This window comes from Saccopteryx leptura, chromosome 6, assembly GCF_036850995.1.
Source record: "Saccopteryx leptura isolate mSacLep1 chromosome 6, mSacLep1_pri_phased_curated, whole genome shotgun sequence".
Lineage (NCBI taxonomy): Eukaryota > Metazoa > Chordata > Mammalia > Chiroptera > Emballonuridae > Saccopteryx > Saccopteryx leptura.
Window position 1 is genome coordinate 163,491,552 of NC_089508.1, and position 22,027 is coordinate 163,513,578.

The 22,027-nt window shown below is 39.8% G+C and overlaps 2 protein-coding genes across 2 annotated transcripts; both read left to right on the top strand.

Moving 5' to 3' along the window:
* The first annotated feature begins 8,740 nt into the window (after positions 1–8,740).
* LOC136375741 (protocadherin beta-16-like) lies at positions 8,741–11,500 on the top strand. The gene has a single exon (XM_066341466.1). The coding sequence runs from the start codon at positions 8,938–8,940 to the stop codon at positions 11,332–11,334; it is 2,397 nt and encodes a 798-aa protein (XP_066197563.1). The 5' UTR covers positions 8,741–8,937; the 3' UTR covers positions 11,335–11,500.
* Positions 11,501–12,777: 1,277 nt separating this feature from the next.
* Positions 12,778–17,667, top strand: LOC136375742 (protocadherin beta-10-like). The gene has a single exon (XM_066341467.1). The coding sequence runs from the start codon at positions 14,675–14,677 to the stop codon at positions 17,066–17,068; it is 2,394 nt and encodes a 797-aa protein (XP_066197564.1). The 5' UTR covers positions 12,778–14,674; the 3' UTR covers positions 17,069–17,667.
* The last annotated feature ends 4,360 nt before the right edge of the window (positions 17,668–22,027 follow it).

The following is a 22,027-nucleotide window of genomic DNA, read 5'->3' on the forward strand; positions in this document are numbered from 1 at the left end:
ATTATCATCAGATTTCTCAGCAGAAACTCTACAAGCTAGAAGAGAATGGACCCCAATATTTAAAGTCCTGAAAGAGAGGAACTTTCAGCCACGAATACTATACCCATCAAAGCTATCCTTCAAATATGAAGGAGAAATAAAAACATTCACAGATACAGAAAAGATGAGGGAATTTATCATCAGAAAACCCCCACTCCAGGAATTACTAAAGGGGGTTCTCCAATCAGATACAAAGAACAAAAAAAAAACAGAGCCACAAATAAAAGCTCCAAGAAGAACACAATAAAACCAAATTTAAACTGTGACAACAACAAAAAGAAAGGGGGGGAGAAGATGGAGATTAGCAGTAGCAAAGGACGATGGAGTGCAAAAGTACTCACAAAATAGTTCACTACAATGAACAGGGTAGGGACCCTTTTCATTACTCAAAGGTAACCACCATTGAAAAAACCACCACAGAAGCACATGAGATAAAAAAGATAGCAACAGAGGAAAGATGTATGGAATACAACCAAATAAAAACAAAAGATAAAAAAACGAAAGAGAAGGATCAAACAAGACACAAAACTAACAGAAAGCACGATATAAAATGGCAATAGGGAACTCACAAGTGTCAATAATTCCACTAAATGTAAACGGATTAAACTCACCAATAAAAAGGCACAGAGTAGCAGAATGGATTAAAAAAGAAAATCCAACTGTATGCTGTCTACAGGAAACTCATCTAAGTAACAAGGATAAAAACAAATTCAAAGTGAAAGGCTGGAAAACAATACTCCAAGCAAATAACATCCAAAAAAAAAGCAGGTGTAGCAATACTCATATTGGATAATGCTGACTACAAGACAAGAAAAGTACTCAGAGACAAAAATGGCCATTTCATAATGGCTAAGGGGACACTGAATCAAGAAGACATAACAATTCTTAATATATATGCACCAAACCAAGGAGCACCAAAGTATATAAGACAGCTACTTATTGATCTTAAAACAAAAACTGACAAAAATACAATCATACTTGGAGACCTCAATACACCACTGACAGCTCTAGATCGGTCATCCAAACAGAGAATCAACAAAGACATAGTGGCCTTAAACAAAACACTAGAGCACCTGGATATGATAGACATCTACAGGACATTTCATCCCAAAGTGACTGAGTATACATTTTTCTCCAGTGTACATGGATCATTCTCAAGAATTGACCATATGTTGGGCCACAAAAACAACATCAGCAAATTCAGAAAAATCGAAGTTGTACCAAGCATATTTTCTGATCATAAAGCCTTGAAACTAGAATTCAACTGCAAAAAAGAGGAAAAAAATCCCACAAAAATGTGGAAACTAAACAACATACTTTTAAAAAATGAATGGATCAAAGAAGAAATAAGTGCAGAGATCAAAAGATATATACAGACTAATGAAAATGACAATACTACATACCAGAATCTATGGGATGCAGCAAAAGCAGTGATAAGAGGGAAGTTCATATCACTTCAGGCATATATGAACAAACAAGAGAGAGCCCAAGTGAACCACTTAACTTCCCACCTTAAGGAACTAGAAAAAGAAGAACAAAGAAAACCCAAAACTAGCCGAAGAAAGGAGATAATAAAAATCAGAGCAGAAATAGATGAATTAGAGAACAGAAAAACTATAGAAAAAATTAATAGAACAAGGAGCTGGTTCTTTGAAAAGATCAACAAAATTGACAAACCCTTGGCAAGACTTACCAAAGGAAAAAGAGAAAGAACTCATATAAACAAAATCCAAAATGAAAGAGGAGAAATCACCACGGACACCGTAGATATACAAAGAATTATTGTAGAATACTATGAAAAACTTTATGCCACTAAATTCAACAACCTAGAAGAAATGGATAAATTCCTAGAACAATATAACCTTCCTAGACTATGTCAAGAAGAAGCAGAAAACTTAAACAGACCTATTAGTAGAGAAGAAATAGAAAAAACCATTAAAAACCTCCCCAAAAATAAAAGTCCAGGCCCTGACGGCTATACCAGCGAATTTTATCAAACATTCAAAGAAGACTTGGTTCCTGTTCTACTCAAAGTCTTCCAAAAAATTGAAGAAGAAGCAATACTTCCAAACACATTTTATGAGGCCAACATAACCCTCATACCAAAACCAGGCAAGGATGGCACAAAAAAAGAAAACTACAGACCAATATCTCTAATGAATACAGATGCTAAAATACTAAACAAAATACTAGCAAATCGAATACAACAACATATTAAAAAGATAATACATCATGATCAAGTGGGATTCATCCCAGAATCTCAAGGATGGTTCAACATACGTAAAACGGTTAACGTAATACACCATATCAACAAAACAAAGAACAAAACCCACATGATCTTATCAATAGACGCAGAAAAGGCTTTCGATAAAATACAACACAATTTTATGTTTAAGACTCTCAACAAAATGGGTATAGAAGAAAAATATCTCAACATGATAAAGGCCACATATGATAAACCATCAGCTAACATCATATTAAATGGCACTAAACTGAAGGCTTTCCCCCTTAAATCAGGAACAAGACAGGGGTGTCCACTCTCTCCACTCTTATTTAATGTGGTACTAGAGGTTCTAGCCAGAGCAATCAGACAAGACAAAGAAATAAAAGGCATCCATATCGGAAAAGAAGAAGTAAAGGTATCACTTTTTGCAGATGATATGATCCTATACATCGAAAACCCCAAAGAATCCACAAAAAGACTACTAGAAACAATAAGCCAATACAGTAGGGTCGCAGGATACAAAATTAACATAGAGAAGTCAATAGCCTTTCTATATACCAACAATGAAACAATTGAGAATGAACTCAAAAGAATAATCCCCTTCACGATTCCAACAAAAAAAATAAAATACTTAGGAATAAACATAACAAAGAATGTAAAGGACTTATATAATGAAAACTATAAACCATTGTTAAGGGAAATCGAAAAAGATATAATGAGATGGAAGAATATACCTTGTTCTTGGCTAGGAAGAATAAATATAATCAAGATGGCTATATTAACCAAAGCATATACAAATTTAATGCAATTCCCATCAAACTACCAATGACATTTTTTAAAGAAATAGAGCAAAAAATCATCAGATTTATATGGAACTATAAAAATCCCCAAATAGCCAAAGCAATCCTAAAGAAAAAGAATGAAGCTGGGGCATTACAATACCTGACTTCAAACTCTATTATAGGGCCACGACAATCAAAACAGCATGGTATTGGCAGAAAAATAGACACTCAGACCAATGGAACAGAATAGAAAGTCCAGAAATAAAACCACATATATATAGTCAAATAATTTTTGATAAAGGGGCCAATAATACACAATGGAGAAAAGAAAGCCTCTTCAATAAATGGTGCTGGGAAAACTGGAAAGCCACATGCAAAAGAGTGAAACTGGACTACAGTTTGTCCCCCTGTACAAAAATTAACTCAAAATGGATCAAAGATCTAAACATAAGACCTGAAACAATTAAGTACATAGAAGAAGACATAGGTACTCAACTCATGGACCTGGGTTTTAAAGAGCATTTTATGAATATGACTCCACAGGCAAGAGAAGTGAAGGCAAAAATTAATGAATGGGACTACATCAGACTAAGAAGTTTTTGCTCAGCCAGAGAAACTGATAACAAAATAAACAGAAAGCCAACTAAATGGGAAATGATATTTTCAAACAACAGCTCAGATAAGGGCCTAATATCCAAAATATACAAAGAACTCATAAAACTCAACAACAAACAAACAAACAATCCAATAAAAAAATGGGAAGAGGATATGAACAGACACTTCTCCCAGGAAGAAATACAAATGGCCAACAGATATATGAAAAGATGCTCATCTTCTTTAGTTTTTAGAGAAATGCAAATCAAAACTGCAATGAGATACCACCTCACACCTGTTCGATTAGCTATTATTAGCAAGACAGGTAATAGCAAATGTTGGAGAGGCTGTGGAAAAAAAAGAACCCTCATCCACTGTTGGTGGGAATGTAAAGTAGTACAACCATTATGGAAGAAAGTATGGTGGTTCCTCAAAAAACTGAAAATAGAACTACCTTATGACCCAGCAATCCCTCTACTGGGTATATACCCCCAAAATTCAGAAACATTGATACGTAAAGACACATGCAGCCCCATGTTCATTGCAGCATTGTTCACAGTGGCCAGACATGGAAACAACCAAAAAGCCCATCAATAGATGACTGGATAAAGAAGATGTGCCACATATACACTATGGAATACTACTCAGCCATAAGAAATGATGACATCAGAACATTTACAGCAAAATGGTGGGATCTTGATAACATGATAAGAAGCAAAATAAGTAAATCAGAAAAAACCAGGAACTGCATTATTCCATACTTAGGTGGGACATAAAAGTGAAACTAAGAGACACTGATAAGAGTGTGGTGGTTATGGGGGGGAGGGGGGAATGGGAGAGGGAAAGGGGGAGGGGCACAAAGAAAACAAGATAGAAGGTGACAGAGGACAATCTGACTTTGGGTGATTGGTATGCAACATAATTGAACGGCAAGATAACCTGGACTTGTTATCTTTGAATATATGTATCCTGATTTATTGATGTCACCCCATTAAAAAAATAAAATTATTATAAAAAAAAGACAAGCCTTCTGAGTATTTCGAAAGAAAAAAGCATGAACAAGAAGGACAGAAACAATTACTGGCGGCCACTACCTCAGTAAATGCGAGTGCACTGAGAGCATCACACTTGGTGGCTAATTGTATTGCTAAGGCTAAGAAACCATTTACCATTGGTGAAGAATTGATCCTTCCAGCCACTAAAGACATTTGTAGTGAACTTCTAGGAGAGGCTGTGGTTCAAAAGATAGCACAGATGCCTCTTTCAGCTACCACCGTCACATGGCGCATTGAGGAAATAGCAGAGAACATTGAATCACAATTGTTGGAAAGGATTAATAAATCACTGTGGTATGCTCTCCAGGTTGACAAATCTACAGATATTGGCAACAAGGTAATGCTACTTGTTTACATGCATTATCTTTATCAAGAGGTTGTGCATGAGGATATGTTATGTGCACTATCATTGCCAACCAAAACCACAGCCGCAGAACTATTTAAATCGCTGGATGACTATATATCAGAAAAACTGAAACGGTCTTTTTGTGTTGGCATATGCACAGATGGAGCTACTGCCATGACTGGAAGGATGCCTGGTTTAACTACTCGGATTAAGGAGGTTGCACCTGAATGCAAGTCTACGCATTGTGTCATTCACAGGGAAATGCTGGCTAGCTGAAATATACCACCGGAACTTAACAGCGTATTGAATGATGTTGATGTCGTTAAAGTTATTAGCCACATCAAAGCACACGCCCTTCACTCACGCCTGTTAGAGCAGCTTTGTGAGGAAATGAATGCAAAGCACAGACATCTTCTCTTATACACAGAAATAAGATGGTTGTCCCTAGGGAGGTCCCTGGCCAGAGCGTTTGAATTACGAGAGCCACTGCACACTGCAGAGATTTCTCTCAGAAAAAAAGTCACCGCTAGCAGCACATTTCAGTGATGAGGAATGGGTTGCAAAACTCGCTTACTTGTGCAACATATTTAATTTAACCTCCTCAATGAACTCAATCAGTCACTTCAGGGGAAAATGACAACTGTCTTCAAGTTGGCAGATAAAGTAGCTGCATTTAAAGCCAAACTGGATTTGTGGGGACGACGCATGAACAGAGGTATATTTGACATGTTTCAAACATTCACGGGAATTTTGGAAGAGACTGAGCCCACGCCTTCATTGTCCCAGCTGGTGCACGATCATCTGTATTTGCTTTTAAAAGAGATTGAACGCTACTTCCTAACCACAAAAGACCCACGAATTGCCAAGGAATGGATCCGCGATCCATTTGTCAACAAACCAGGTGAATCCATCATGTCTATGCAAGAAGAGGATCAACTACTGAAGATCGCAAATGATGACAGCCTTAAAAATATGTTTGAGACTACAATTCTGCCGGTGTTCTGGATTAAAGTCATGGCAGAATACCCCGAAATCACCACAAAAGCACGAAAAACCCTGTTACCATTTCTGACATCCTATTTGTGTGAAGCGGGATTTTCTGCAGTGACAGCAACCAAAACAAAATTACGGAATAGACTGGAAATAAGCAACACACTTCGGGTGTCACTGTCTCCCATTACCCCTAGATGGGACCATCTCTTGCAGAGAAACAAGCTCAGGGCTCCCATTGATTTAGCGTTATGGTTGTTGAGAGATAGGCTACTATCTCTCATTCTATATAAACATTATAATAAATAGCCCTTAACTTACAATATTTATAACAATGGTGAGTTATATTTTTCATGCACTTTATATTTGTTTTTGTGTTGTATCTTATTTTTAAGGCATGTTTAAATGTTACCATAGTGACTGGAAAGTGTTTGGAGGCAGAGAGGATGTTACTCATGTTATGTTGTTGGTGCGATGTTAAGAAGATACTTCTAATAAAGTTGCATACGAGTACACAGTGGATTCATGTTTTTTTTTATTGTCATAGGTTCATGATTGGTAGCGAGCCTGAACCTATCATATTACATATTGATGTCAGACATGAAACGTTGTCAGAATAAAAAATTTAAATACAGCGTGAATAATGAGGACATGCTCGTTCTTCCTTTAACTTAGCCCAATAAATATCGTAAGTCAGACAATTATATTTAAAAATACCACAGTTTTTACGCTGGTCACATAATTTTATTTTATGCATTTTTCTGTCCCATCCTAAAGGCTGGTCTGTGAAAATATTTTCTGACATTAAACCAGTTCGTGGCCCAGAAAAGGTTGGAGACCACTGCTTTACAAGGTCCTCAGCTTACTGATATCTGTGAAGTTTCCTTTATTATATAATATAACATATTTACAGATTTTGGGAATTAGGGTGTGGACATCTTTGTATGGGTGGCCATTACTCTGCCTACGACAGTTTGGCTGCTGGGAAGGAAATGATCCAAACTAGTTGTACCACTTATGGCCAAAGGAAGGCACATAAAGGTCGTTATACAAGGAGGTTAGGACTCATTAATTAGGTGTTTTGACCCCAAACAAGGTAATTAACAAACTTCTAAAAATCAACAAAGACATTGAATGGGTGAAGACATCATAAATTTCCACTGAAATTCAATTCAAATATTAGAAATGGAAAAACTGAATAAAATAATACAAATATAAGGGACTTGCATCTAGAACATATAAAAAACACTTAAAACTCAATTAAAAATGACTAATAAATGCAGTTAAAAATGGATGAAGCTCTGAACAGACACTCCTCCAAGGAAGAGACACAAATGCCTATAAGCACATGGAAGGATGCTCAACATCATTACTCATCAGAGAGAGCAAATCAAAATCATAATGAGATGTAACTTCACACCCACTAGGGTGGTTGGAATCAAAATGTCAAATAATAGTAAATGTTGGGAGGATGTGAAAAAATCAAAGTACTGATACACTGCAGGTGGGAATGTGAAATGGTGCAGCTGCTTTGAAAAACAATCTGGCAGTTACTCAATTAAACATTAAAGACATTATATGGTCTAACAATTCTACTCCTAGAAAAATGAAAATATATGTCCACACAAACACTTATATATGAATTTTTATGGCAGCATTATTCATAATTGTCAAAAAGCAGAAACAACTCAAATGTCTACCAACAGTGGAATGGATAATCAAAATGTGATATATCTATACAGTGGACTCATCCTACCACAGAAACAAATGATATACTGACACATGCTACAACTTGGATGAACCTTGAAAACATGGAAAGGGAACGAAGACAGTCACAAAAGTCCACATATTGTTTTATTCCATTTGTATGACAGTCTAGGATAGGGAAGTCAGAAAATTAATTAGTATTTGATAGGACGTGAGGAGCAGGGCTGGGGGGATAAGAGGGTCATAGCTAGAGACTATGGTGGTGTTGAGGTAATGAAAATGACCTAAAATTGACTGTGGTGATAGATCCATTACTCTGTGAATATTCTAAAAGCAACTAAATTATACACTGTAAATTGTATGTGAATTATATTTCATTAAAGTTCTTTTTAAGAAAAAAATCATTTGAGCCATGATAATTAAAAAAGAGAATTCAAATTTTTGGCAAGGCATGAGCTTCAGAACTTCTAATTCGGGAAATTTTAAATTGCAAAACCTCACAGTTTCCACACTTAGGCATTGGACAGAGAAGAAGTAATCTACCTCTGATAGGGCATTGGTTAAACACTTTCTTTAGAACCACAACTGATTGCAGTTTTGCAGTGTGTAGTCATTTGTAATTCTATAATATGTACCGTGAAAAACAGGTACTTGTGAAGCTGGCTCAAGGTTACTTTGAAAAAGTTCTGCTCCTAAATGTATATTTTCAGCTTAAATGTTAAATTATTTCATCAAATCCCTCAACAGCTTTAAACAGTAACATAAGTGGGTTTGCTTTCTATAGTTCTCCTATACAACAACACAAAGTTCTGTCTGAACATACAGAAACTGCATGAAAATAGAATTCAGTGTTTGATAATACAGAACACTATTTGCGCAATTTATTCTACATACAGTAATAGAATTTTGTACCCAATGTTAAAACAGAACATGTGAGACTCAGTAAGAACGCATGGTGGCGCTGCAGGTCAAATGATGAAAAATGGAATTGCCTACACAGCTCCGGTATTGCGCCAAACAGTTTCAGGCTGCCTGGAAGCTTAAGAATAGCGTTCCCACACAGAGCAAAAGGAAGTGTGAAACCACCTTAAAAACCCATTTTCTGCATAGTTTTGCCGTTCTGGACTGCAGGACCGGGCTGCTAGGATCTTGGTCATACATACAGGAAGCTCCTGTGAACCCAATTTTCAGGAAGGAGCAATGGAGATCGGATGGATGCACAATCAAAGACAAAGGCAAGTCTTTGTTTTCTTTGTTTTGCTGAGCATGCCTGGGGTGGGAGCCGATTTAGGGCCCTATTCAGTAGTGGAAGAAACAGAGAGAGGGTTCTTTGTGGCAAATCTAGGAAAAGACCTGGGATTGGGGTTGACAGAAATGTCCACCCGCGGGGCCCGGATCATTTCTCAGGGGCACAAAGAGCATTTGCAGCTCAAGGTTCAGACGGGGGATTTGCTCATAAATGAGAAACTGGACCGTGAGGAGTTATGCGGTTCCACTGAGCCTTGTCTACTACATTTCCAAGTGCTAATGGACAATCCCTTAGAGATATTTCAGGCTGAACTAAGGGTGGAAGACATAAATGACCATTCTCCCGTGTTCAGCGAGAGAGTAATGATTCTAAAAATACCAGAAAATACTCCTCTAGGAATGGCATTCCCTCTGAGTAATGCTCTGGACTTGGACGTAGGAAGCAACAATGTTCAGAACTATAAAATCAGCCCCAACCCCCATTTTCAAATTCTAACCTACAACCGCAGCGATGGCAGAAAATACCCAGAGCTGGTGTTGGACAAAGAGCTGGATCGGGAGGAGGAGCCTGAAATCGCATTAACCCTGACAGCGCTGGATGGAGGCTCTCCTCCACGTTATGGGACTGCTCAGGTGCGCATTGAAGTGGTGGACAACAACGACAATTCCCCAGAGTTTAGGCAGCCTCTTTACAAGGTGCATATTCCTGAGAACAGCAATGCAGGCTCCCTGGTTGTCACCGTCTCTGCCAGCGATTTAGACAGCGGAGAAAATGGAAATATAGTATACTCACTCTTTCGGCCCTCAGAAGATATTACCAAAACTTTGGAGGTAAATCCTATGACAGGAGAAATTCGATTAAGAAAACAATTAGATTTTGAAACACTTCGGTCTTATGAAGTGGACATCAAGGCCACTGATGGGGGAGGTCTTTCAGGAAAATGCACTCTTCTCCTGCAAGTGGTGGATGTCAATGATAATGCCCCAGAAGTGACCATTTCTGCACTGACCAGCCCCATCCCAGAGAACTCGCCTGAGACTGTAGTTGCTGTTTTCAGTGTTTCAGATCCTGACTCTGGGAACAATGGGAAGACTACTTCATCTATCCAGGATGACCTTCCTTTCCTTCTAAAACCTTCAGTCAAGAATTTTTACACCCTGGTGACAAAGAGAGCTCTAGATAGAGAAGAAAGTGCCGAATACAACATCACCATCACAGTCACCGACATGGGGACCCCCAGACTGAACACACAGCACAACATAACCGTGCTGGTCTCTGACGTCAACGACAATGCCCCCTCCTTCACCCAAACCTCCTACACGCTCTTCGTCCGCGAGAACAACAGCCCCGCCCTGCACATCGGCAGCGTCAGCGCCACGGACACAGACGCGGGCGCCAACGCCCAGGTCACCTACTCGCTGCTGCCGCCCCAGGACCCCAGCCTGCCCCTGGCCTCGCTGGTGTCCATCAACGCGGACAACGGACACCTGTTCGCCCTGAGGGCGCTGGATTTCGAGGCGCTGCAGGCGTTCGAGTTCCTCGTGGGCGCCACAGACCGCGGGGCCCCGGCGCTGAGCAGCCAGGCGCTGGTGCGCGTGCAGGTGCTGGACGCCAACGACAACTCGCCCTTCGTGCTGTACCCGCCGCAGAACGGCTCGGCGCCCTGCACCGAGCTGGTGCCCAGGGCGGCCGAGCCCGGCTACCTGGTGAGCAAGGTGGTGGCGGTGGACGGCGACTCGGGCCAGAACGCCTGGCTGTCGTACCAGCTGCTCAAGGCCACGGAGCCCGGGCTGTTCGGCGTGTGGGCGCACAACGGCGAGGTGCGCACGGCCCGGCTGCTGAGCGAGCGCGACGCGGCCAAGCACCGGCTGCTGCTGCTGGTCAAGGACAACGGCGAGCCGCCGCGCTCGGCCAGCGTCACGCTGCACGTGCTGCTGGTGGACGGCTTCTCGCAGCCCTACCTGCCGCTGCCCGAAGCGGCGGCCGACGCGGCCCAGGCCGACCCGCTCACCGTCTACCTGGTCATCGCGTTGGCGTCGGTGTCGTCGCTCTTCCTGTTCTCGGTGCTGGCGTTCATCGCGGTGCGGCTGTGCAGGCGGAGCAGGGCCGCCTGGGTGGGTGGCAGCTCGGTACCCGAGGGTCACCTTCCGGGCCACCTGGTGGACGTCAGTGGCACCGGGACCCTATCTCAGAGCTACCAGTATGAAGTGTGTCTGATGGGAGGTACTGGGACAGATGAGTTTAAATTTTTGAAGCCAATTATCCCCAATCTTCCAGTCCGTGACATTGGTAGAAATGTGGAAGAAAATGAGAACTTTAGGAATAGCTTTGGATTCAACATCCAATAATTTTTTTAAGTTTTAAACATTTAATCTTTTATTATTCTTTTATTATTCTTGGCAAACTGGGGATATTGTAGTGTGTCTGACTACACACTACAGGTTCAGGGACCAGTGAGTTAAAGTTTAAAACCAATTATTCCTAATCTCACATACCAGAGCATGGGGAGTAAAGTGGGGAAAAAATCTCTCCTTCTAGAATAACTTTAGAATTTAACTATTGATAGGAACGTATTTAATAAAGACAATATATTTTGCCAACTAACTAAATTGTTTATGCCCACCATCAATAGATACTTTAATTTTCTTTATTTAGTTTACCCTCAATTTCCAATGTTATGCTGAAGTTCAGAAGTTTTCTCGTCCTCATTCTTTAGAACAGTGAATTATTTCTCAATGGACTTCCAATTAATGAAATAGCCTTTACCTTAAAAATAGATATCATTAAATTTTTCCATCCTATAAATGTCATTATTGACTTTTTATTTACATTTTTCATTTTAGTTCTCCTTATTCTACAACCTCAATTATTAAAATAATCTGTTCTTGTGATCTGTATATTTATTTTCTGATACTTCTATTTTCATTTTAAAACTGATATTTGTTGTTGGTTTGTCATCCTTGGTTTTTATTATAGCGATTTTCTTAACTATGTTACTTTTTAAAAGAGATTTATTTTCCTTGTACTGATAACTGCTCATTTAACATGTAATATATCTGTTATGATATGATGAATAAATAATCAGCTTTATCTGAAAATAAGAAGAAACAGCATTAAAAGATAACAAATGTGTTTATGTTTGGAGGGGGGGGAAGCACGTTTTAGGCTTTTTTTTTTTTTTGCTATTTTCTGAAGCTGGAAACAGAGAGAGACAGTCAGACTCCCGCATGCGCCCGACCGGGATCCACCCGGCACGCCCACCAGGGGCGATGCTTTGCCCACCAGGGGGCGATGCTCTGCCCATCCTGGGCGTCGCCATGTTGCGACCAGAGCCACTCTAGCGCCTGGGGCAGAGGCCAAGGAGCCATCCCCAGCGCCCAGGCCATCTTTGCTCCAATGGAGCCTTGGCTGCGGGAGGGGAAGAGAGAGACAGAGAGGAAGGCGCGGCGGAGGGGTGGAGAAGCAAATGGGCGCTTCTCCTGTGTGCCCTGGCCGGGAATCGAACCCGGGTCCTCCGCACGCTAGGCCGACGCTCTACCGCTGAGCCAACCGGCATTTTAGGCATTTTATAGCACCATATAGAAATATTAAGTGATTTTTTACCTTCAATTCTGTAAGAAAAAATAAGAAATCCATATTGTGTTTTTTTGTTTGTTTGTTTTTTAGAGAGGAGAGAGAGAGGGAGAGAGAGAAACAGAGAGAGAGAAGGGGGAGGAACTGGAAGCATCAACTCCCATATGTGCCTTGACCAGGCAAGCCCAAGGTTTCGAACCGGCGACCTCAGCATTTCCAGGTTGACGCTTTATCCACTGCGCCACCACAGGTCAGGCCATATTAAGTTTTTAATGGCCAACAGTACAGTCCCATTTAGTTGAGGGGCAAAAAAACTGTAGAAATCATCTGGCAGAGGTTTATATAGTGTAGCTTTTATAGTCAACCATTAGAGTGTTTTGTGGGGTTTTTTGACAGTATCTAGCCCTTCTTCTGTAAAATATACTTGAACTTATTCTGTATCTCTTACTTATTGTTAGAAAAATAGAGCTAGATATTAGGCCTTTGAATAAAATTCTATTTGAGGTGTTATAATGCTGTTCTTACTTTCAGTGGTATTAAGATAGGTATTAGTGTGGTCTATTCTTTTCTCCCTTTTTGGATGAAGAGAAATTAGATACCACTATAGTTTAATTAAGTGAGACCTTATTTATTTATTTTTATTAAGTGACAGGCAGGGAGGCAGAGAGACAGACTCCTGCATGTTCCCCGACTGACCTACTGACTGGGATCCACCTGGCAAGCCCCCTGCAGAGTGATGCTCTGCCATCTGTGGCCACTGCTCTGTTGTTTCACAACCTCAATCGAGCTATTTTAATGCCTGAGGCGAGGCCATGGAGCCATCCTCAACACCCAGGGCCAACTTGCTCGAAACATTCAATCCACAGCTGCGGGAGGGAAAGAGAGAGAGAAAGAGAGAAGGAGAAGGGTGAAGGTTGGAGAAGCAGATGGTCACTTCTTCTGTGTGCCCTGACCAGAAATTGAACCTGGGACCTCCACATGACGGAATGATGCTCTACCACTGAGCCAACTGGCCAGGGCCTGAGGGGGTGTCCTAAAATAAATGTCCGCCCTTCTTTAATTCTGCAAGTTAATCTAAAGGTAATGTAAGAAAAACAAAGACAGTTATAAAAGGGAACAGAAATGGCAAATAATAAGTGAAAGAATACAATTTTTAAACAATAAGGATTTAAAGGTACTGAAATTTGTTTTTATTCCACTCAAAGGTTTATTTATGTATGCCTGAATACAGCAAGCATTTAGTGTCTGATTTGCCAACCAAAGATGACAAAGACATAGTTTCCACCCTTAAGTAGGGACAGATTGACATGAAACAGAAAGCAATAATATTTACAGGGCAGTTATAAAAGCTCTTAATGGGAGCACAGAGGAGAGAAAACTGAAACAGTTACTTCTGGATTATACAGTGATGACTCTATTTAGGCAATGTAATTAGGCTTTGAGGAATTTGTTTAAGAAGATGTGAAACAAGTTCCTTTGATCGATTCTTGATATTCCTATCTCTAATGTTTCTGGAGAAGGAAAACCTATAATTTCAGTGGTCTCAGATGTTACTACAATTTTCCTTTTCATTCTTGACATTGCAGGGAAGTGGTTTCAGGAGTGAAAATCCTAGTACAGAACAAAATATAACACAATGAGGTGCACATATTTAAGTGCTAGAACATTCTTTTAACAACTGTTAAATTTTTTTTCTCCATGAAGCAGTGAAAAATCTCAACAATGTGAACAAGTCTATACATTATACTTTACAAAAGAGAAATGAAACTTTAAAATGAGCCACTAAGGAAGATATTTATAAATATAAATATATTCCATGCACAAATTGACTACAGCCATTTGAGTCTGTTGGAGGCCAGGCGGTGGCGCTGCAGGCTAAAAAGACGAAATAAAGAATTGAATTGAGAATGCTGCAGAAGTCACTAACAGAAAAAGGAAGAACGTAGCAGACAGGCTGAAAGAAAAGCCATAGCTGCTCAAGATTTTGGAGAAGAAAACAAAACCCCAGACTCCTGCTACTACATTGTATAGCTCTAGGGTTTGCAATTGCTGTTTCTTTGTGCTGGGAGCTGTGATTGTGACCAGTATCAACTAAACGTGTGTTCAGAAGAAGCTATGGAGGCAGAAGGCTTGCGCTGCCCAAGACAAAGGCAAGTCCTGTTTCTCTTTCTGTTTTGGAGAATATCTTTGGCAGAATCTGGGTTTGGACAATATTCGGTGACAGAAGAAACAGAGAGAGGATTGTTTGTGGTCAATCTGGCAAAGGATCTGGGGCTAGGGGACCAGGAGCTGGTTGCAAGGGGAGCCCGGGTGGTCTTTGATGATAACAAACAACACTTGCTCCTGGATTGTCATACTGGGGATTTGCTCACAAATGAGAAACTAGACCGGGAGAAACTATGTGGCTTCACAGAGCCCTGTATGTTGTATTTCCAAATTTTAATGGATAACCCCTTTCAGATTTACCGGGCTGAGCTGAGGGTCAGGGATGTAAATGATCATTCACCAGTGTTTCAGGACAAAGAAACAGTCTTTAAAATACCAGAAAATACAGCTGAAGGGACAACATTTCAACTAGAAAGAGCACAAGATTCAGATGAAGGACTTAATGGTATCCAGAATTATACCATCAACCCAAATTCTTTTTTCCGTGTTAAAATTAGTGACAGTGATGAAGGCATGCTATATCCAGAGCTAGTGTTAGAAAAGGCACTGGATAGAGAGAAGCAGCAAGAGCTAAGTTTAACACTCACAGCACTTGATGGTGGGTCTCCACCTAGGTCTGGGACCTCCACTATACGCGTTGTAATCCTGGATGTTAATGACAATGCCCCACGGTTTTCACAGGCTATCTACCAGACCCAGGCTCCAGAGAACAGCCCAGTAGGTTCTATTATTACTAAAGTCTCTGCAGCAGATGTAGACTCTGGAGTCTATGCAGACATATCCTATTCATTTTTTGATGCTTCTGAAGATATTCGAACAACCTTTCAAATAAATTCTTTTTCAGGGGAAATAATTCTTAGAATGTTGCTTGATTATGAGCTAGTAAAGTCTTATAAAATAAATATACAGGCAATCGACGGTGGGGGCCTTTCTGCAAAATGTACAGTTTTGGTTGAGGTGTTAGACACCAATGACAATCCCCCTGAACTGATCATGTCATCACTTTCTAACCATGTTCCTGAGAACTCTCCTCAGACCACACTGGCTGTTTTTAGGATTAAAGACAGAGACTCTGGAGAAAATGGAAAAATACTTTGTTACATTCAAGAAAATCTGCCATTCCTTCTGAGACCCTCTGTGGAGAATTATTACCTTCTAATGACAGAAGGAGCTCTGGACAGAGAAAGTCAAGCAGAGTACAACATCACCATCGTTGTCACAGACATGGGAACCCCCAGGCTGAAAACTGAATACAACATAAACGTGCTGGTCTCAGACGTCAATGACAATGCCCCCTCCTTCACCCAAACCTCCTACACGCTCTTCGTCCGCGAGAACAACAGCCCCGCCCTGCACATCGGCAGCGTCAGCGCCACGGACACAGACGCGGGCTCCAACGCCCAGGTCACCTACTCGCTGCTGCCGCCCCAGGACCCCAGCCTGCCCCTGGCCTCGCTGGTGTCCATCAACGCGGACAACGGACACCTGTTCGCCCTGAGGGCGCTGGATTTCGAGGCGCTGCAGGCGTTCGAGTTCCTCGTGGGCGCCACAGACCGCGGGGCCCCGGCGCTGAGCAGCCAGGCGCTGGTGCGCGTGCAGGTGCTGGACGCCAACGACAACTCGCCCTTCGTGCTGTACCCGCCGCAGAACGGCTCGGCGCCCTGCACCGAGCTGGTGCCCAGGGCGGCCGAGCCCGGCTACCTGGTGAGCAAGGTGGTGGCGGTGGACGGCGACTCGGGCCAGAACGCCTGGCTGTCGTACCAGCTGCTCAAGGCCACGGAGCCCGGGCTGTTCGGCGTGTGGGCGCACAACGGCGAGGTGCGCACGGCCCGGCTGCTGAGCGAGCGCGACGCGGCCAAGCACCGGCTGCTGCTGCTGGTCAAGGACAACGGCGAGCCGCCGCGCTCGGCCAGCGTCACGCTGCACGTGCTGCTGGTGGACGGCTTCTCGCAGCCCTACCTGCCGCTGCCCGAAGCGGCGGCCGACGCGGCCCAGGCCGACCCGCTCACCGTCTACCTGGTCATCGCGTTGGCGTCGGTGTCGTCGCTCTTCCTGTTCTCGGTGCTGGCGTTCGTCGCGGTGCGGCTGTGCAGGCGGAGCAGGGCCGCCTGGGCGGGTGGCTGCTCGGTGCCCGAGGGCCACCTTCCGGGCCACCTGGTGGACGTCAGCGGCACCGGGACTCTGTCCCAGAACTACCAGTATGAGGTGTGTCTCATGGGAGGCCCAGGGACAAGCGAGTTCAAGTTTTTGAAGCCAATTCTCCCCAATATTCAGGATCAGGGCCCTGAGAGGAATAGTGATAAAAACCCCACCTTTGGAAACAGCTTAGGATTTAATTTTTAGTAAAAATTTTAAAATATTTTGTTATTTTAATTGTTATACAATCATGTCAATATTCATTTAGTTTTAAAAGTTTGCGTTAAATTATTATGCAACTTCAGCCTAATTTTAAAGTGCTAGGTATCTGTTTTTACATTATTTCATTATTGTGCATTAATCAACAGTTGGCTTTAATTAGTCCATTTCTAAATAATAGTTAAAAGGTTAGATTATTTGCAAATGTACAAGGATTTAGTTATTATTATTTCTCATTCTAGAAAACTAAGGTTTTGATTACTGTCTAGTATATTATAGTATCTCACAGACTGCGTCTCACTATTCTATCCACCCTTCTATTGTACTTCCTCCGTGTAAAAAGACATGCCTGCACTTCTGACATTATTCTAACGTTCTGCTTACCGTGTCTCCCCATGTATAAGACGCATCCTTTTTCAAAAAATTTGGGGTCTAAAAGTTGGGTGCGTCTTATACATGGGACTGTCTCATACATGGGAAAATATGATAATCATGTTAGAAATTCATGTCATCTAGTTTAAACTATAGCATTTAAAAATATTTCTGTATTCTGGTCATGATAAAAATAAAACATTTTGTGAATGGTATTGGACTCCAATAATATTCTTGTTGATATTACTTCATTTTCTTTGCATACACTATTCATGCAATATTTTTTTAATGGTCACTTTTGCTGACATGTGAAACAGAACATGTCTTATAATTCAAACAAAATGTAATAATCTGCATGAAAATGATTATAAATGCAATCATTTTGAAATTTTAAGTGTGAGAATATTGGTGGACTGTTGGAAAGATGCTTTTCATTTTATTTTGCAAATTTATTTATCAAAGTTAAAAATCAAATTAACTAAAGTTATAAAGAAAAACTATAAATTTAAAAAGCTCCAGATTCCTTCTATGAGTGGTTTCTTTAGAAATGATCTCAATATAAGTAATATCTTTATATTGCTCTATCTGGACATTCAGTCTTATACTTTAATCACCTTTTCCTTTTTTTTTTTTTATTTTATTTATTCATTTTAGAGAGGAGAGAGAAAGGGAGAGAGAGAGACAGAGAGGGAGAGAGAGAGAAGAGAGAGACAGAGAGAGAAGGTGGGGAGGAGCTGGAAGCATCAACTCCCATATGTGCCTTGAACAGGCAAGCCCAGGGTTTCGAACCGGCAACCTCAGCATTTCCAGGTTGACGCTTTATCCACTGCACCACCACAGGTCAGGCTAATCACCTTTTCCTATGATTAAAAAGGATTTAACTTTTTTACTTTTCAACTAACAAACACACATACAAACAGTGCACATTTCCTTTCTCCCGTTCTTTCAGTAGAGTTGTCATAGGGTTTTTAAAGTTAAACTCATAGTTTTTGTCAAGATAGCTAAGATTATTTCAAAATACATGTTAATGTAGTATAATTATATTTTTCCTAGAGCTGATAATTGTTTTACTTGCATCATTTTCTATTTACTGCTATTAATTTTACACTATTTCTCATTTAAATATTAAGCTTCCTTAAATATGCCATATATCTATTAATTAATTTATATTCAAATGTACCATATATCTATTAATTATATTTATATTCTTAAGATCTTTCACCTAGATTCCTTTATATCTCTGTTTCATTTACACTGGTTGCTCTATAAGCAGTCACCCTAGGACTTTTCTTTCTTTAATACATTCCTGTATTGGTTCCCTTTTACAAAATTCAGTATGTTCTTTTTTCTTATCTTACTTCTTTATTTAGCTGACATATCTCTCAATAGCTTCATAAAAATAGATGCAGAAAATGTAAATTTTTTTGAGACCTTGTCTTGTGAAGGTAACATTATTTTCTTTCCAGTTGTTAGTTTAACTGGGTATAAAATTCTAGGTTGAAAATAATTTTTCCTCAAATTTAAAAAGATGTTTTAAAATGTATTGATTTTAGTGAAAGAAGAAAATTATAAGAGAGACAGACAGGAATATCAATTTGTACCTTGACCATGGATCAAACTGGCAACCTCTTCACTTCTGGAGGAAGCTCCAACCAGCTGAGCTATCCACCCATGGCTCCCTCAGATTTTTAAAGCAGTGCTCTTTCTACTGATTTCATATAGAGTTGCTGTTCAGAAGAATGATTCCATTCTGATTCTTGTCTCTTCTAATGTTATTTTTTATGTGTGTGAATTCATTGGAAAATTGTCACATATTCTGAAAATACCTTCATGTCAGCTATTTATTTATGTATGTGATCACATGGGTATACCTTGCTAAAGCAGTGATTTTCAACCTTCTTTGAGCCGTGGCACATTTTTTTACATTTACAAAATCCTGGGGCACACCACCTACAAAATGACACTCTAACAGTACATATTACACATATAGTTAAGAATATAGTTTCTAAATGTATTTATACTCACAACTGACCATGTCTTACGTCACACTAGTGTGCCGTGGCATACTGGTTGAAAAACACTGGAGACAATCACTCCATTCTGAGAAATTTTCTTGTTATGTTTTCTTAATTTTTTCCTTGAATTTTCTACACTCTCACTTTAATGAGAATCTCAGTAGTTGAATATTGGATCTTTTGGATTGAATCTCTGATACTCTAACTTTTTCTCTTTTCCTTTCTCTTTGTCTCTTACTCTACTTTATGGACAATTATTTTGTCATCCAATCCTTGTACATTTTTCTTCTGGATTTAAAAATATTTATTTGTAAAAGCTCTCTTTGGTTCTCTGGCTATTTTCCATAGCGTCTTGTTATAGATTTGTAAATGTAATATCTTCTCTCATCTATAATTAATTAATTTATTTTTAAATGCACTCTGTAAAAATGCATTATGCAGTAAAAATTACTATTATACTTATTTTAAAAGGTATAATACTGGGGTGTTAGAACTTTCCCAAGATTATATAACTAATAGTGGAACTTAAACACTAATCTATTCTTTTTTTACAATAAGAATACATATTGCATACAGTTACTGTTAAGATAAAATGGGTAAACACATATGTGGCACTAAACAATAGCACAAAGTAAATACTCAAAAAAATTAGCTCTTATTAGATTTTACTACTCTGGGGATATTAATCAGACATTTTAAAGTGTTTTCTCAATTATATCTGTTTCCTACTGTTCATTTTTTGTGTGTATGGTGGTTTTGGCCTTTTTATGTCACATTGTAGGCATTTCCTCAAATATCTCGTGGTCCTTGGCTCTCTTCTGTTATTTAAGAATGATGAGCCTGACCTGTGGTGGTGCAGTGAATAAAGTGTTGACCTGGAATGCTGAGGTCACCAGTTCAAAACCCTGGGTTTGCCTGGTCAAGGCACATATGGGAGTTGATTCTTCTTGCTCCTTGCCCCTTCTCTTTCCCTCTCTCTCTGTCTCCTCTCTAAAATGAAAAAAGTCTTTAAAATTTTTTTAAATGATGAAATATTATAATGCTGATATTCAGCTCTTTGTGAGTATATAAGGCCTATTGATGGCAGGACTTCTCTCTATAATGCAACCATGCTAGGAAGGGGCTATTACCTTGGAAAATCCTCAAATATCAGTATATATGTTTTTATCTGAGTTTTCCATATTCTCTAGGTTAGAATTCTGAAATATCTATGTGTGAGAGAGAGTTAGAAAAGGAACCAGGCATATACCTTGTGTCCTACAATTGGAGAGTATTTTTTTGAAAGTGTCTAGAAATCTCACCACTCAGGATGCAGTTCTGATTAATCTTTCTATTTTTACTTTCACACACCACATGCACTCAACTTTGACTAGGATATCCAAAACTAGACACAGTCCCATTTAATTTCTCTACAGAATAAATTTCCCATTCTCTGTCCCTGAGTTTCTTTCCTGTCTATGTTGGATAGGAAGATCAGATCATTGAACTCTCCTATATATGTACATTCAACTAATAACTTATTTTTAGTTCTTAACTGACTTCAGTCTCCTTATATACTTGGTTCCTCCAAATCTTTTACCTAAATGAGGCTGTGTGGGATAAATCCACTGGTTTCTTGTGATGACCTGCAATGCAAGAACTATACTTTAGACATTTCTTGGAACTGCTAACTGAGCTGACCTTCCATCTGCTTTCTGTCATTAAATATGTGTTCACTTGCACATTCTTAGTCTTTGAGTTCATATCATTTTTATTATTTTTGTCATATTAGTAAGTATTTTAAAAGAAGGAAGAATCGCTGTGTGTAGTCCATCCACCTATTTTTCCATTTCTATCCTTTTGTAGTGATTGATTTTTAACCATGTATATAACTTAGTATTTTAAGAATGTAATTTGTACTTAACATGTTAAAATGCAAACTTGTTAGATCTTTCTTTCTTCTTTTCTTTATTTATTTCTTTTTTTTCTGTTGTTGGAGAGAAGGGAGAGAAAGAGATACATCAATTAGTTGTTCCACTTATTTATGCATTCACTGGTTGTTTCTTGTATGTGCCCCGACTGGGGATCAAAACCACAACTTTGGTGTATCTGGGATGCTGCTCTAATTAACTGAGCTACCTGGCCTGGGCTCTTCCATCTATTCTTGAGAACACTTTTGAGACCTCCTATAGTGCACATCATTGCTGAGCTTCTAGCATCTATTCCAGATGACCTCTCTCATTATGTCCTTCAGCTAGGATTGAAACCACCTGAAGTTTAAGAGGTGGGCCCAGATAGGATTTTAAAAAAAAAAAGGCCAAATATAAATCTTCAGAATCTGAGACTAAAATCTCCACCTATAATTCTAAATCTCTTGAAACAATGATGGCTTCAGTAGCAGGTGTATAAACTTAATAGGTCTAGTCAGAATAAAACTAATATTTTGTTTTATAATTGGTAAAGAGATTATCTCTCACTCTGGGCTGAAAGAGAAAGCAGATGATCATGATTATAGCTGGAATCAACTTTGGGAGCTTGAGAGAAGCCAATTGTAGGAATAATTCTGCTTTAAGTGAAACTA